This window comes from Trachurus japonicus, chromosome 15 (genome assembly GCF_045865225.1).
Source record: "Trachurus japonicus isolate A0001 chromosome 15, Traja_1.0".
Lineage (NCBI taxonomy): Eukaryota > Metazoa > Chordata > Actinopteri > Carangiformes > Carangidae > Trachurus > Trachurus japonicus.
This window is the reverse complement of record NC_140921.1, coordinates 16756332-16768548: the sequence shown is the minus strand read 5'-3', so window position 1 is coordinate 16768548 and position 12217 is coordinate 16756332. Positions and strand designations below refer to the sequence as shown.

Sequence of the window (12217 nt, the reverse complement as noted above, 5' to 3'; positions counted from 1 at the left end):
AAAGGACCATTAGAAAAAGTTGCATGCTCACACTCGTATGTACACACACACACACACCATTACAGCGTCCATCCACATTTTTTTAATGTTTATATTCGACATGTTCAGTAATGACACGTTGGGTTGTTGTTGATTTTCTCTGGCCGGAGAGAGATGAAAGCATCACTCGTGGCCTTTTTCGCTCAATCAACGTGTTCTGCCAATGGGGAGGAAAAAAAAAAATCTGTGTTCTGTCTCCGGTAGCAGCAGAAGCTAAATCCCAGTTGAGTGAGTGTTGAAATTTAACACTCAAACACATCCTCGGCGCAGCACGACCGGGAGTCAGCAGAATGTAAATGATTCAACAGCACCTCTAAGTGGCTGAAGGAGCTCATATGACATAAACAGTCGCACCAAGACTGTGGAGGAGACATGGTTTTAAATGATTATGAGTCTGAAGCCGACAGTGCGCTCGGCTGTTCTGCTAAACGTGGTGCTGGTGGTAAAACCCACAGATATAGGACTAAGCCATCAATACGATTTTTTTTTTATCGCTGTTTTTTCAGACGCCCTTGCTTATATTAGGCAGCAAATGCCTAACTGCTTTAGCTGCCTGTGTGTTACGCTGTTGTCTGGTTGTTTGGATGTGCAGCTGACTGGACTGCAGCGCGTCAGTGCAGCTGTAATTCTGCTCCTTATCCGTGTTGGGTAGGGTTTAGTGTGACTTTGTCACCGCATCAGTCATATTGCTTTACACAGTCCTGCAGTCCCATGATCCTCAGGTCCTTTCATGTTCCTGCAGAGTGTAATCCAGTTTCAAATATATATACACAGTGTAGAGTTTATTGTGGCTCAGCTCCCTTCCTTCGCTTAGCTCACCAATCAGTGCTTAATAACATTTTCTAAAAGTGCTCTCGCAGAGCGGGCACGCAGGCTCGCCGCTTGTAATGTCATTCAACTTGTTTTTGAGTGCATCAAATAATGTCCCTCTGTCTCTCAACAGCTCTTCAGGGAAGTCCGAATAATGAAGATACTGAATCATCCCAATATAGGTACGTTCAAACCGGAACCTACAGTACTGCATCATTAAAACAACAGACCATGAACAGCAAACGAAACCAGCGTAACTTGCTGCTGGATTAGAGAAAGAAATATAATCATTCAAGAAAATCAGGGATCACACTTGTTAATTACAATAGCATGTATTTATTGATCATGGGATCCTCTGATTTCGTGTGGTTGGACTTCCCATCATTCACTTACCTTTACAGTGTCACAGGAGGGTTGGACGTAGGGGTTCAAACCCAAAACGTCTTACTGTGAGGGAACAGTGCTAACCACTGCTCTACTGTGCCGCCCTGTTTTGCGATTTTTTTCCATTGAGATTTCATTCAGCCTCTGATATCAGTTTTAATGTAATGATCCTACACTAACCAGAAAAGTAAACTCAGCTGACACCAATGTAGAATCTAAAAACAAACCTGTCCTGTTGCACGTAGCTCTTTCTCATCGTCCCCCAGCCTCATCCTCTTCCCCTCTCTCCAATCTCCCCCTGCAGTGAAACTGTTTGAGGTGATTGAGACGGAGAAGACACTTTATTTGGTGATGGAGTACGCCAGCGGTGGTGAGTGACGCGTTGATGCATAATCCACTAAATGTGTGACACTTGGTTGATCTTGTGAGCGTATTCCTGCTTGTTATTTCCACATTTATCAGTTGTAGAGCAATTTGATAAGCGCGCACACACACAGACTACAAAAAAACACTGTCAGCACTGTATACCACAAGGTCATGTAAGTTCAAGCTGCTGCTAATGTAATATTCATCCCAGAACATCCTGATCATTACACATCTGTGACCTCTGACCAGTCACTGTCACAAATGCTTTTATGTCGAATGTGCCATTTGGTAGCTGCTTATACTATATATCTCACACACACGCAGCGAGCATGAACATTGCTGTTAACCCCAGTTGTGATAAAGGAAATATAACCTGATTGTGTTTTTTCTCTCTACCCCAGGAGAGGTGTTTGATTATCTAGTGGCTCATGGTAGGATGAAGGAGAAGGAGGCCAGGGCCAAGTTCAGACAGGTGAGTCATCATTACAGTATCGCAGGCTAGCGCTCGCACCTCTGTCGTCACTCCATTACGGTTTTCAGAGGGAAACACTGCATGCACCAAGATCAAGCTTCGTCACCAACTGCAGAGGAGAGATGGAGTGCAGATAGCTTGGTCTGGGAGAACAGGGGGTTGAGAACAACTTCCTTATAGATGCTGCTCTGACACCTAGTGGCGTTACAAGAGCAGTGAGGCATCTACACCACTGTATGTACAGTATGTACTGTAATAGTCTCCTTTATGCTTTATGCTAATGCCCTGAAATGAACAGAATTAGGACGTTTGTGTCTTTCGCTTAATTTTCTTTTTATTCAATGAAGCAAGAGCAAGATTTTCACATCCATTTGGCCCATGATTAAAATCCCTCATTTGGTGGTATTAGATGACTCAGAGGATGTGGGCAGTGTGTCTATCTGTGTGTGTGTGTGTGTATGTGTCAAATTTAGAAAGGTAGTTTGTGTGTTCCCGACTGCATGCAGGTGGTCAGTGTCATCTGTCAAAGAACAGCGCGTTTTCTGTTTGATTGATGCCGGTGTATGTTCATGAAGTGTCCCCGTCAACTGTCCCTAGCAACTGTTGGATGTGTCGACTCAAGCGAAAAATGTAGTTTGTTAGACCTCAGAATATATGATCACAAGCCCTGTGATGCTCAAACAGTTTTCTATCAAGCCCTCCAGGTTTTATCCACTGCTATCATCATCACTGAGGACGTTACTGTGGCTAAACTGAGCTTCAGTGAAAAATATTTGATGCAATGTAAACTTGAGCTGAGTTTTTGAATATAAAGGACAAAGGACAGTCATTTTTTTACGATTTGATTTAGTAGCAGTTTTGCAACAGTGAATTATATCTTTAGCTTGCGGCCTGTTGGTCAGACAAAACAACTTCTAGCTTTGCATAAAGATCCATATAGCTACTACTATTTTTTAAATGTGATGCATCATTGTCTTTTTTTATCATTAATATACCTGCAGTCAGTGTCTTATGATGTGTGTATGGTATGTGTGTGTTTCAGATTGTGTCTGCAGTGCAGTATTGTCACCAGAGAAGGATAGTACACAGGGATCTAAAGGTGAGGATCCAAACTAGTTATCTGTCTGATGCTCTTTTCACGTCTATGTAATTTAACTTCAGAAAGACTCTGTAAATGAATGAATGGTTTTGTGTTTTCCCACCTCAGGCAGAGAACCTGTTGTTAGACGCCGACATGAACATCAAGATCGCCGACTTTGGCTTCAGCAACGAGTTCACCGTGGGCAGTAAGCTGGACACTTTCTGTGGCTCTCCGCCGTACGCTGCCCCTGAACTCTTCCAGGGAAAGAAGTACGATGGACCAGAAGTGGATGTCTGGAGCCTCGGGGTCATCCTCTACACACTGGTCAGCGGCTCTCTGCCCTTCGACGGACAGAACCTAAAGGTGTGCACTTGTTCTGGTTTTTGGGATGTGTCAGGTTACTGTATGTAGTTGATTACCTTAAACCTTGTTCCTGTACCCAATGATGCACTTCCCCCATCATCATATTTATTACCAACATTACTTCCTGTTTTATTACAGGCTTTTATTATTCTCCGAAACCTCCTTTCTAACACAGAATCCAACAGTAATGGTATTATTTATGCACCACCTAGCCAGGTTTGCAAAAGTTGCAAAGGGCACTGGGTTTGGATTTCTGTTTTTCTTGAAGGTGTTTTCTCCCCTTACGTGATTCATGGCATCTTGCCTCTTTCTACAATGGCAGACTTTTAGCTTTGCCTTTGTGTGCAGTAAGTAAGAACTATTATATAAAAACAGTTTTGCCCATAGACATATTCAGAGGACACACCCTGGCAACTTTGAAACGCATTGAGATCTTTAATCTCTCCCAGAACTAAGTATGAAACCGCACAGCCGCCTCTGTTGCTGGGAAACAACAACAAGAACAACAACAATACATTTATGCATCAAAATACATAAATTATTCAGTTTTTGTCTGATAAAAATAAAATAGAAAAATCAAAGTGCTACAGTGCGATATTCTAACTGAATTAGGATACAACAACCCCAAACTGAGTTACTTGAATAACTAAATTAAGAGTGGAATTTCCTGTGTCTGTCGATTGGAATGAGACATTATAGAGATTAATCTACCCTGCGATAATAATTTAACAGTTTTGGAAAAAGAAAAGTCTTGAAGCTTCAGTGAATGTAGCAGGTCAAAAAATATTTATAGCATTCAATTATTATTCATATTTATAGCTATCCAGAGTGATCTGTAGACTGTTAGTGTACTAATAATGAATTGATCACATGACTACATTTAATCTGAAAGCTGTTGCACTTCTTGGTGAAATCCACGAGTTATCACCCAATTGTTTTTACTTACCTAAATTCTGTGGAGCTTTTTAAGTACCTTTCAGCAAATTCACTTAATCACAGTCTGACAACCTTTTGTCCTAAACCACAACAGGCAGCTGTTTCTAGATAAAAGGCTGCGTTAAGCCCACTGCACACTTAAAAAGCACCGTCAGTAAACATTATGAATCATTTACTAACTAAATGAGTGAGAGGTTTGCTGCAGGAGTTTATGTGGACCAAATAACAGAGCTTGATGAGTGAATGCTAATAATGCTCTGTATCTGCTGGATGACTGAATAGGCAACTGTTTGCTTGCTTTGTCTCTCTTTCAACTTAATACTGCGATAATGTTGTTGTTACACCTCCATGCATTGCTCCCGAAAGACAATAATTACAAAAACCTGCACTGCTAATTTCCGATATTGGTTTCATCTCTGAATGTCTGTGGCTCGGTGTGCAGGAGCTGAGGGAGAGGGTCCTGCGGGGAAAGTACCGCATTCCTTTCTACATGTCTACAGACTGTGAAAACCTGCTGAAGAAACTACTTGTGCTCAACCCTGTCAAACGAGGCAGTTTGGAGGTATTTACCGGCATTTGCATCCTCACAGTTGTTTTCTCCCCATTCACAAATGTGTTGCACACACACACACAGCGGTGGGCCTGCAGTGGAACAGAGGCAGTCCTAATGATTTAGAGCAGGATTGTTGTGCGTCATCTGGAAGCACATAATTGCCGCTGCTGTTAATTATGAACAGAACAGAGCCGTACAATTTACAGCCTGTCAGAAGGAGATTAGGAAACATTGTTCATCTGAGATAAGAGAAGAAAAAAACCCATTACAGATTCTTTTGATGAACACATTCTACAAATAATACAACTAGATACAACTGTTGAAGCATATAAAACAAAATAAAAACAACGCAACCCTTGCATGTTAGAGTGCATCCATGTCGTTGAGCATTGGTTGGAGCTTGTTTCTCCTTTGCAAAACAATATCAGTTCATTTTACACTCGACCTTTTCCACAGTCGATACCGCCCCTGCACTCAGGACCAGGCTAAAGTTCAATATTAAAGATTTCTCCACCAATAGCAACCATTGATCACAGTGTTGTCCGGCCGCAGCTGAACCTGCGATCAAAGACATTTTTATAAAGAAGTCATCCATTTCTCCACTCCCATGTCATTAGCCTGGCCCTTAACTGTCATGTTGAATAGTGAATAATAACGAATGTAAGTCATGATTCATGACATGTCGCTAAATAAATTGCTGTAGCACTAATTCTATGCGACGTGCATTAATTGTCTTGTTTCTTTGTCAGCAAATCATGAAAGACCATTGGATGAATGTGGGTCACGAGGAGGAGGAGCTGAAACCTTACATCGAGCCTGAGGCCGACTTTAGTGATTCATCCAGAATAGGTGTGTCAAACTGCGTGTGTGTGTGTGTGTGTGTTCATGCGTGTGTACGTTCATATGTCATGTCCAATGCTAACGCTGTGATTTACGCCGACGTCTGTCCTCCATCAGAGCTCATGGTGACGATGGGTTTCCCTAAAGATGAGATCACAGAGTCTCTACAAAACCAGAAGTACGATGACGTCATGGCCACCTACCTGCTGCTGGGCAGAAAAGCTCCAGAGGTCGGTGCATGCCGGGACTTTTGTCCTTGTCTTTGACATCGTCACCTCTGGTTTAACAGGGTCAACCGCTCCGCCTCCTTTTTTTACATTTCCGCCTTTGCATTTCAGTTCGAGGGCAGCGAGCCTCTGACCAACAGCATCCTGGGCCAGCGGCAGCGGCCGACCAGCGACATCAACAACAGCTCCAGCATTTCTCCCGCCCATCCCAAGGTCACGCGCAGCATCTCGGCCAATCAGAAGCAGCGCCGCTACAGTGATCATGGTGGGGATGATGATGGTGGTGGTGGTGGTGGTGTCGTAGAGAAGCCAAGTAAAGTAACCTCGTCCTTCCCAGCTCTGAGAGTGCTGCTGGCTGCGTGTTGTGTAGAGGGAAGCTGCTTGTATCCACGCTGCTGACGTGCCACTGAGCAAAGGCACTAGGGCATTTTAAACACGACTAGTGCTTTTTTATAGAGGTGAATAAAGCCGAAATAAATATTTTGCTCATAGAAACAACATAAAGAAGCACATTGTGTTCTTATGTGTTCATAGATTTTCAATACAACTGTTACTTGGTCGTCACACTTAGACTAATTTCTTTACCGACTGTGGCGAAATTTTCCTGAACAGTTTATTCAAATGCACAAAGCAGTGACTCAACCTGACCATGTGTTGCCTCGGGTTGTGTAGCAGCTTCCTTCTATGTCATGTGGGGCCATTGTGTCTGCCGCCATCTGCTGGCTGGCTGCTTTCCTGTAGCTCCCTCTGGACCAGCACCTCAAAGCATGAGGAGGGAACAGCTTTGCCTTGTACCCGCTCACCTTGGCTTCTGTAGCTCGACAATGTGTGGAACTAATTGTTGTTTTTTGCGGAAGTATAATACCTGACGGACTGGATGATGTGTACATCCTGGCTTTGAGTGGCTTTTACTGGCACCATTGTAATGAAGACACTGTCCTCATCCTTTTGTCTAAAAACGTTCCTCGGCATCTTGAACGTCTGTAAATTTGAGTCCCCGCCCTGGTTGAATGAGATGTTCATCTGTGTCTGTACGTGTGCCGCTCCTTTAGTTGGTCCGTCCGTGCCGCCGGCGGTGTCGTACACGAAGCGCGGCCAGGCCCTGAGCGTGGAGAGCGACCACAGGGAGGAGTGGGACGGAGCGCGCCGGCTGGAGCTCAACACTTCCAAAGGAGACGTTCCCGCTTCCCCGCTGGGCGTCCAGGAGAGGAAGAAGACGACTAGTGCTGTCGGGGTGAGAAAGGAGAAAACACACAGATAACACATGAACAAATGAGGGTGGTAGAAAGAATTTATGGTGAGGAAAAAGAGGTCACAGCTTCCTGTTTGTGCCTTTCTTATCTTCTCATCGCTCAGTAATTAGTTCGGTTAAAAATATGTCTTCTGGTGTCTTTCTCCTCTTGTAGACCAATGGATCAATGACTCGCAGGAACACGTATGTGTGCGAGCGTTCCTCCACTGACCGCTACTCGGCCATTCCTAATGGCAAAGACAGCAGGTAAATACAAACACTGAGCTACAGGTTCAGCTCTGTGTGTTCTCTGTTTCCATGTGCATGTTGTTGTAGTGATGCTCTCTTCCCTCTGTCCCCAGTTTAACCGAGGTGTCAGGTAGCACCCCGTCGACTGCCATGAGCTCCACGCGACCGCGTCACACTAAGTCCATGTCTTCGTCAGGGCATCCTTCAAAGAGCACACTGCCCCCCATCGACGACAACACGGAGCTTAAAGCCAGGTGAGCAGCCTCGTCATCTGGTAAATCAAAGTACAAACTACCTACTTACACAATACAAGTTTCAGATTTTGTTTCTCTTTGTGAAGTTGTTTGTTTTTAACGTTTCTGATGCATTGATCTCTATGTCTGCTGTTCTAATTAATGTACTTTGTTATTGTGAGATGTTAAATCCTGAAATTAACTTCAATATATATATTTTTCTTATTTTGTCTCTGTTCTATTTATGATTATGTGTTCATCTTCATTTTACTGGTTTCAAAGGTACCGGTACATATTCAGAGTTTTCTTTCTTTTTTCCCCTCACAACTCTTGGGAGTGATTAGTTAACATAAAATGCATAAATATCAATAGGAAGATTCAGGAGTAGGCACATATAGGCTCAACAGCTTCAGCCTACAGCCTTTTGATCATTCAAAAACAAAAGCAAATGATTGTATACGTCTGTTTGTATTATTTTGCAAATATGATCAAATAAATGAAATGAAATGACAGAAGTAATACTGACAGTATAATTCACTATTACGTAATTTACACCTCTAACTCTATAACCTGTCTGTATTTTGTAGCTCCTCTCCGCGGGGTCCCTCCACCTCTCCGTCTGCACACAGTATTAGTACCCCGGAGAAGAACCGCTTCCCTCGTGGTACCACCAGTCGCAGCACTTTCCACGGAGCTCAGCTCAGAGACCGCCGCAGCGCCACCTACAACGGCCCGCCGGCCTCGCCCACTCTGTCCCACGACACGGGGGCTCTCGCTCAGCAACGCAGGGGCACCTCCACCGGGATCATCAGCAAGATCACCTCCAAGTTCGTCCGCAGGTGAGCGAAGACAAAACGGCTGCACTGGCGATTCACTAGATTCTCGTAGAGGGGACGTTTGATTGAGAGTCGAGTCTCTCAGAAAAACACAGATAAAAACAAAACAAAGTGTGTGTCTTTACACACAGAGATTGTTAAAGGGATCGTTCAGTTTTGAAGGAAATCCTCTTTACCTTCTCAGTCAGATAAACTCATGGATGCTGTTTTATGTCTCTGAATAATTGAAGGTATGTTGGATGGTAACATTAATAACATCCTTAATTAATAGTCACACTGAATGTTTGTAGGATTAGGTACTAAGATGTTGTATAATGTATAATGTTGTGTAATGTAAACATTTTTCCTGCCTCTCAGCTGCTGTCATTGTTTAAAAAAGAACTTTATATCAAACTTAATGTTTGCTTGACAGGTGCCCACAATATGAATTGTAAGAGGAAATAATATATATACGATAATATGGAATATTATCTTATTCACAGCATGTATATATTCAAAACGGTACATTTTCAGTGTAGTAACCACTGGTCGGAAAAGCATCAAGTATCAGAGCTAAGCTATGTAGAGATATTCTCTTTACCATCAAGAGCAGTGGGAGACATAAAGGATCATCCATGGTTTGCTTTAAATGTTTAAAACAGACAACATATGGTGCAAAAAATTCAGATAATATGATGTAAACTTTTCCAGCAGTGAAAACAAAGAAATTTCTCACGTGCTCTACCAGCTTCTTGAAAACAGATGTGCTCTTATTCCCAATGCTTAGAGCTTATTGTTAGATGCTACGCTATTACCCTTTCCTGTCAACATGACAGGCAAAGGATAAAAGCTGCTGATCCAAACACCAGTTAGCTCCCAGTGTCACCTTCACACTGGCCCGTCTGCTAGAAGCTCACAGCTCTCTCTCCTCTTCTCTCCGCATAGAGCTCTGTCTTTCAGGTCAACCCGGAGGTAGGAGAACACAACGCTTGCTGCACCTGTCCCCCCACTCCCATCCAAAAAGAGATAAAAAAATAAAAAAAAAGACTCTGTGCCCACAATGACCTTGGCCCGTGTTTCCTTAACCCCTTACGTACTTGCCCACCACACCACATCCTTGCTTACTGACCCCCTTGTTATGCCGTGTATTTCCTTCCCTTGTGTCCACTGCCTCAAGAACAAAACCTTACAGCTCACCAGCTTCTCCTCTACTAAGACACAATATCTGCTTCTCAAGTCGCTGGCTGTCCTCTCCTTACTCTCCCCTGTCCTCGTGCTGCGCTATAAGAGAAAAAGATCAGGCAAATTAAACGCAGGCCGGATCTTAAGACTTTAGAAACCCGCTCTTAACGCTCCGTACGGACGGATCAGTGGGGATTAAGGAAAGGTATAGCACACAGTGGACGGTCGGATGCATTCGGTTATTGTGAAGGTGCCACAGTACTAAGTGCCTCAAAAAGTCACAGTCACCTCATTGTGTGCTGAACCCTGATACACAGGAGTGTGGATTCTTTCCTGGCATGATGCCTGACACCCCTTCTCCATGTCCAGTGATGATGATGATGATGGTGGTGGTGGTGTTCGTGGCGGGCGGGTGGGGCGGGGACTCGTGTTGAAATCAGCTTGTGGGAGTAACTAACAGTGTATTCCTGGTTTATTTCAGGGTGCCTAGTGAGGGAGAGGCCAGTGCCAGGACAGAAACACCAAGGTGAGAGTTTGATCGCGACGTAGACGTCACAGAGAAGCTGTAACCAACCTCTGCCCCCCCTCCTCATCGTCTCTCCCTCTCTCCTCCCCTCCTCTGTGCTCACTTCTCTCTTCCTGTCATCTCCTTCCTTCCTTCTGTCGCCGTAGGAGCGCGTCCGGCGACACCAAGGAGGACGGCGGCCGGGACTCCAAGCCTCGCTCGCTGCGTTTCACCTGGAGCATGAAGACCACCTCCTCCATGGAGCCCGCCGAAATGATGAGGGAGATCCGAAAGGTCCTGGACGCCAACAGCTGCGATTACGAGCAGCGAGAACGCTTCCTGCTTTTCTGCGTCCACGGCGACGCTCGCCAGGACAACCTGGTCCAATGGGAGATGGAGGTGTGCAAGCTGCCCCGCCTCTCGCTCAACGGCGTGCGCTTCAAGAGGATATCGGGCACGTCCATCGCCTTTAAGAATATCGCCTGCAAAATTGCCAATGAGCTCAAACTGTGACAGCAGATCCCGGTCCGTCTTTTGGGGGGCGAGCTCTGGTTACGGTGGTCTCATCTCATCACTGGATTAGTGTTGACTTTACAGGACTTGAAAAAAAAATAAAAATTCAGCACTGAAGGTCCTCACCGTGCAGAATCAGGGTGGACTCGGCTGGTAAACGTGCAATACTGGCCATGAATGTACTGTACAGGGTAGTGGATGAAAGATCGTGCAAGGTTTAACCTCTGTGACGGAGAGAGAGAGAGAGAGATAGCAAAAACAGCTAACCCCCTCCACCCTCCCACCTCTCGTTTATTTTATTTTGTTTTTCTTCCGTCCGGCTCTCTGTCTCTTTCATCGGCCCGCAGGACACATTCATGTAACACATGCAGTATGCAACTGAAAATGACCATCCTGCAATAATGTTTTCAATCTCTTTTTCTAAATGCCTACTACAAGATCTACTCCTCGCTGAATAACCATTAAAATTAGCTAAAAAAAATAGCCGCTTTTCCACCTGTGTTAAGTCAGTATATAGATCAGGCTGGAGTCCATACTAAAACTATGTAAAAAGAGAATTGTACTGTATGCATAACATCTGCAGGTACTGTATTGTATATTGATTTTGAGTTCTGTACAGGATTTTATTGTCAATACTGTCTTTTTTCATGGAGTTTGAGTTCTTTCCTAATATAATTGATGTCTCTTAGAGCATTATTCTTTCAGTCTGTGAGTTTTTTTAATTCTTTTTTTTAAGAGCCACCATATGAAAATAGTGTTTTTAATTTTATTTAAAGAGCACTAAATTATTTTGTGGAATATTAAGGGATGTGTTCCCTTGCCTTTTATGTTATATTTTATTTGCCTACAGAAAAGAAAACACTAAGTTGCACCACATAGACTTAGTTGTAACTTCAGTTAAAACTGAAAATGTGTTCACTTTATTTTCTCTCAGCAGCAGGCGAGTGAATCGGAGGTCCTGCTGCTATTGCACAAGTTTTCCAGGGTGATGTGTATGAACATGAGAGTATGCACCTGTATTTCTTTCATGTTAGTTTGGTTAGTCCTCAATTTAAAATAAAAAAAAGCAGGATTTAAATTGGTTTACTTTAGAAAAGCAGAGGACAGGACGTCTTTATCCAAAGGACTGAAGATGCATGAAAAGTCAAACAATCACCACGAAAGAAGCAGTTGGTGTCAAACGAGCCTTTCTGAAGAGCCTGATTTAGTCCTGCCACCAGTGTGATTGTGCAGGTACTTGTGTATCTCCTTGCTTGTGTTTTTTTTTTTCTTTTCTTTTTTTTAATTCAGCGGATTTTATTGTATTTATTCCATTACATTGTAATGTGCTGCTTTGTAGAATTGAGGCGTGCACTTTGTTGGAGAAAATAAAAAGGATTTTATTTGTTTGTATTTCTTTCATTTCATTTCCCATGTCT

The 12217-nt window shown here is 43.6% G+C and overlaps 1 protein-coding gene across 4 annotated transcripts in view; it reads left to right on the top strand.

Annotated features, from left to right (window-relative positions):
* Window positions 1-12188, top strand: part of LOC146973449 (serine/threonine-protein kinase MARK1-like) — a 31199-nt gene extending 19011 nt beyond the window's left edge. The window contains exons 4-19 of one of the 4 annotated variants that reach the window (XM_085800001.1): window positions 983-1031; window positions 1538-1603; window positions 2001-2071; window positions 3114-3170; window positions 3279-3515; window positions 4894-5013; window positions 5754-5853; window positions 5962-6074; window positions 6183-6384; window positions 7124-7305; window positions 7478-7569; window positions 7665-7805; window positions 8372-8623; window positions 9545-9571; window positions 10263-10307; window positions 10454-12188. In XM_085800001.1, coding sequence (XP_085656127.1) covers window positions 983-1031; window positions 1538-1603; window positions 2001-2071; window positions 3114-3170; window positions 3279-3515; window positions 4894-5013; window positions 5754-5853; window positions 5962-6074; window positions 6183-6384; window positions 7124-7305; window positions 7478-7569; window positions 7665-7805; window positions 8372-8623; window positions 9545-9571; window positions 10263-10307; window positions 10454-10799 — 2100 coding nt within the window. In that variant the 3' untranslated portion in view covers window positions 10800-12188. The remainder of the gene's footprint in view (window positions 1-982; window positions 1032-1537; window positions 1604-2000; window positions 2072-3113; window positions 3171-3278; window positions 3516-4893; window positions 5014-5753; window positions 5854-5961; window positions 6075-6182; window positions 6385-7123; window positions 7306-7477; window positions 7570-7664; window positions 7806-8371; window positions 8624-9544; window positions 9572-10262; window positions 10308-10453) is intronic. The other 3 variants (XM_085800003.1, XM_085800002.1, XM_085800004.1) reach the window with 3 other exon arrangements.
* Window positions 12189-12217: the final 29 nt, after the last annotated feature.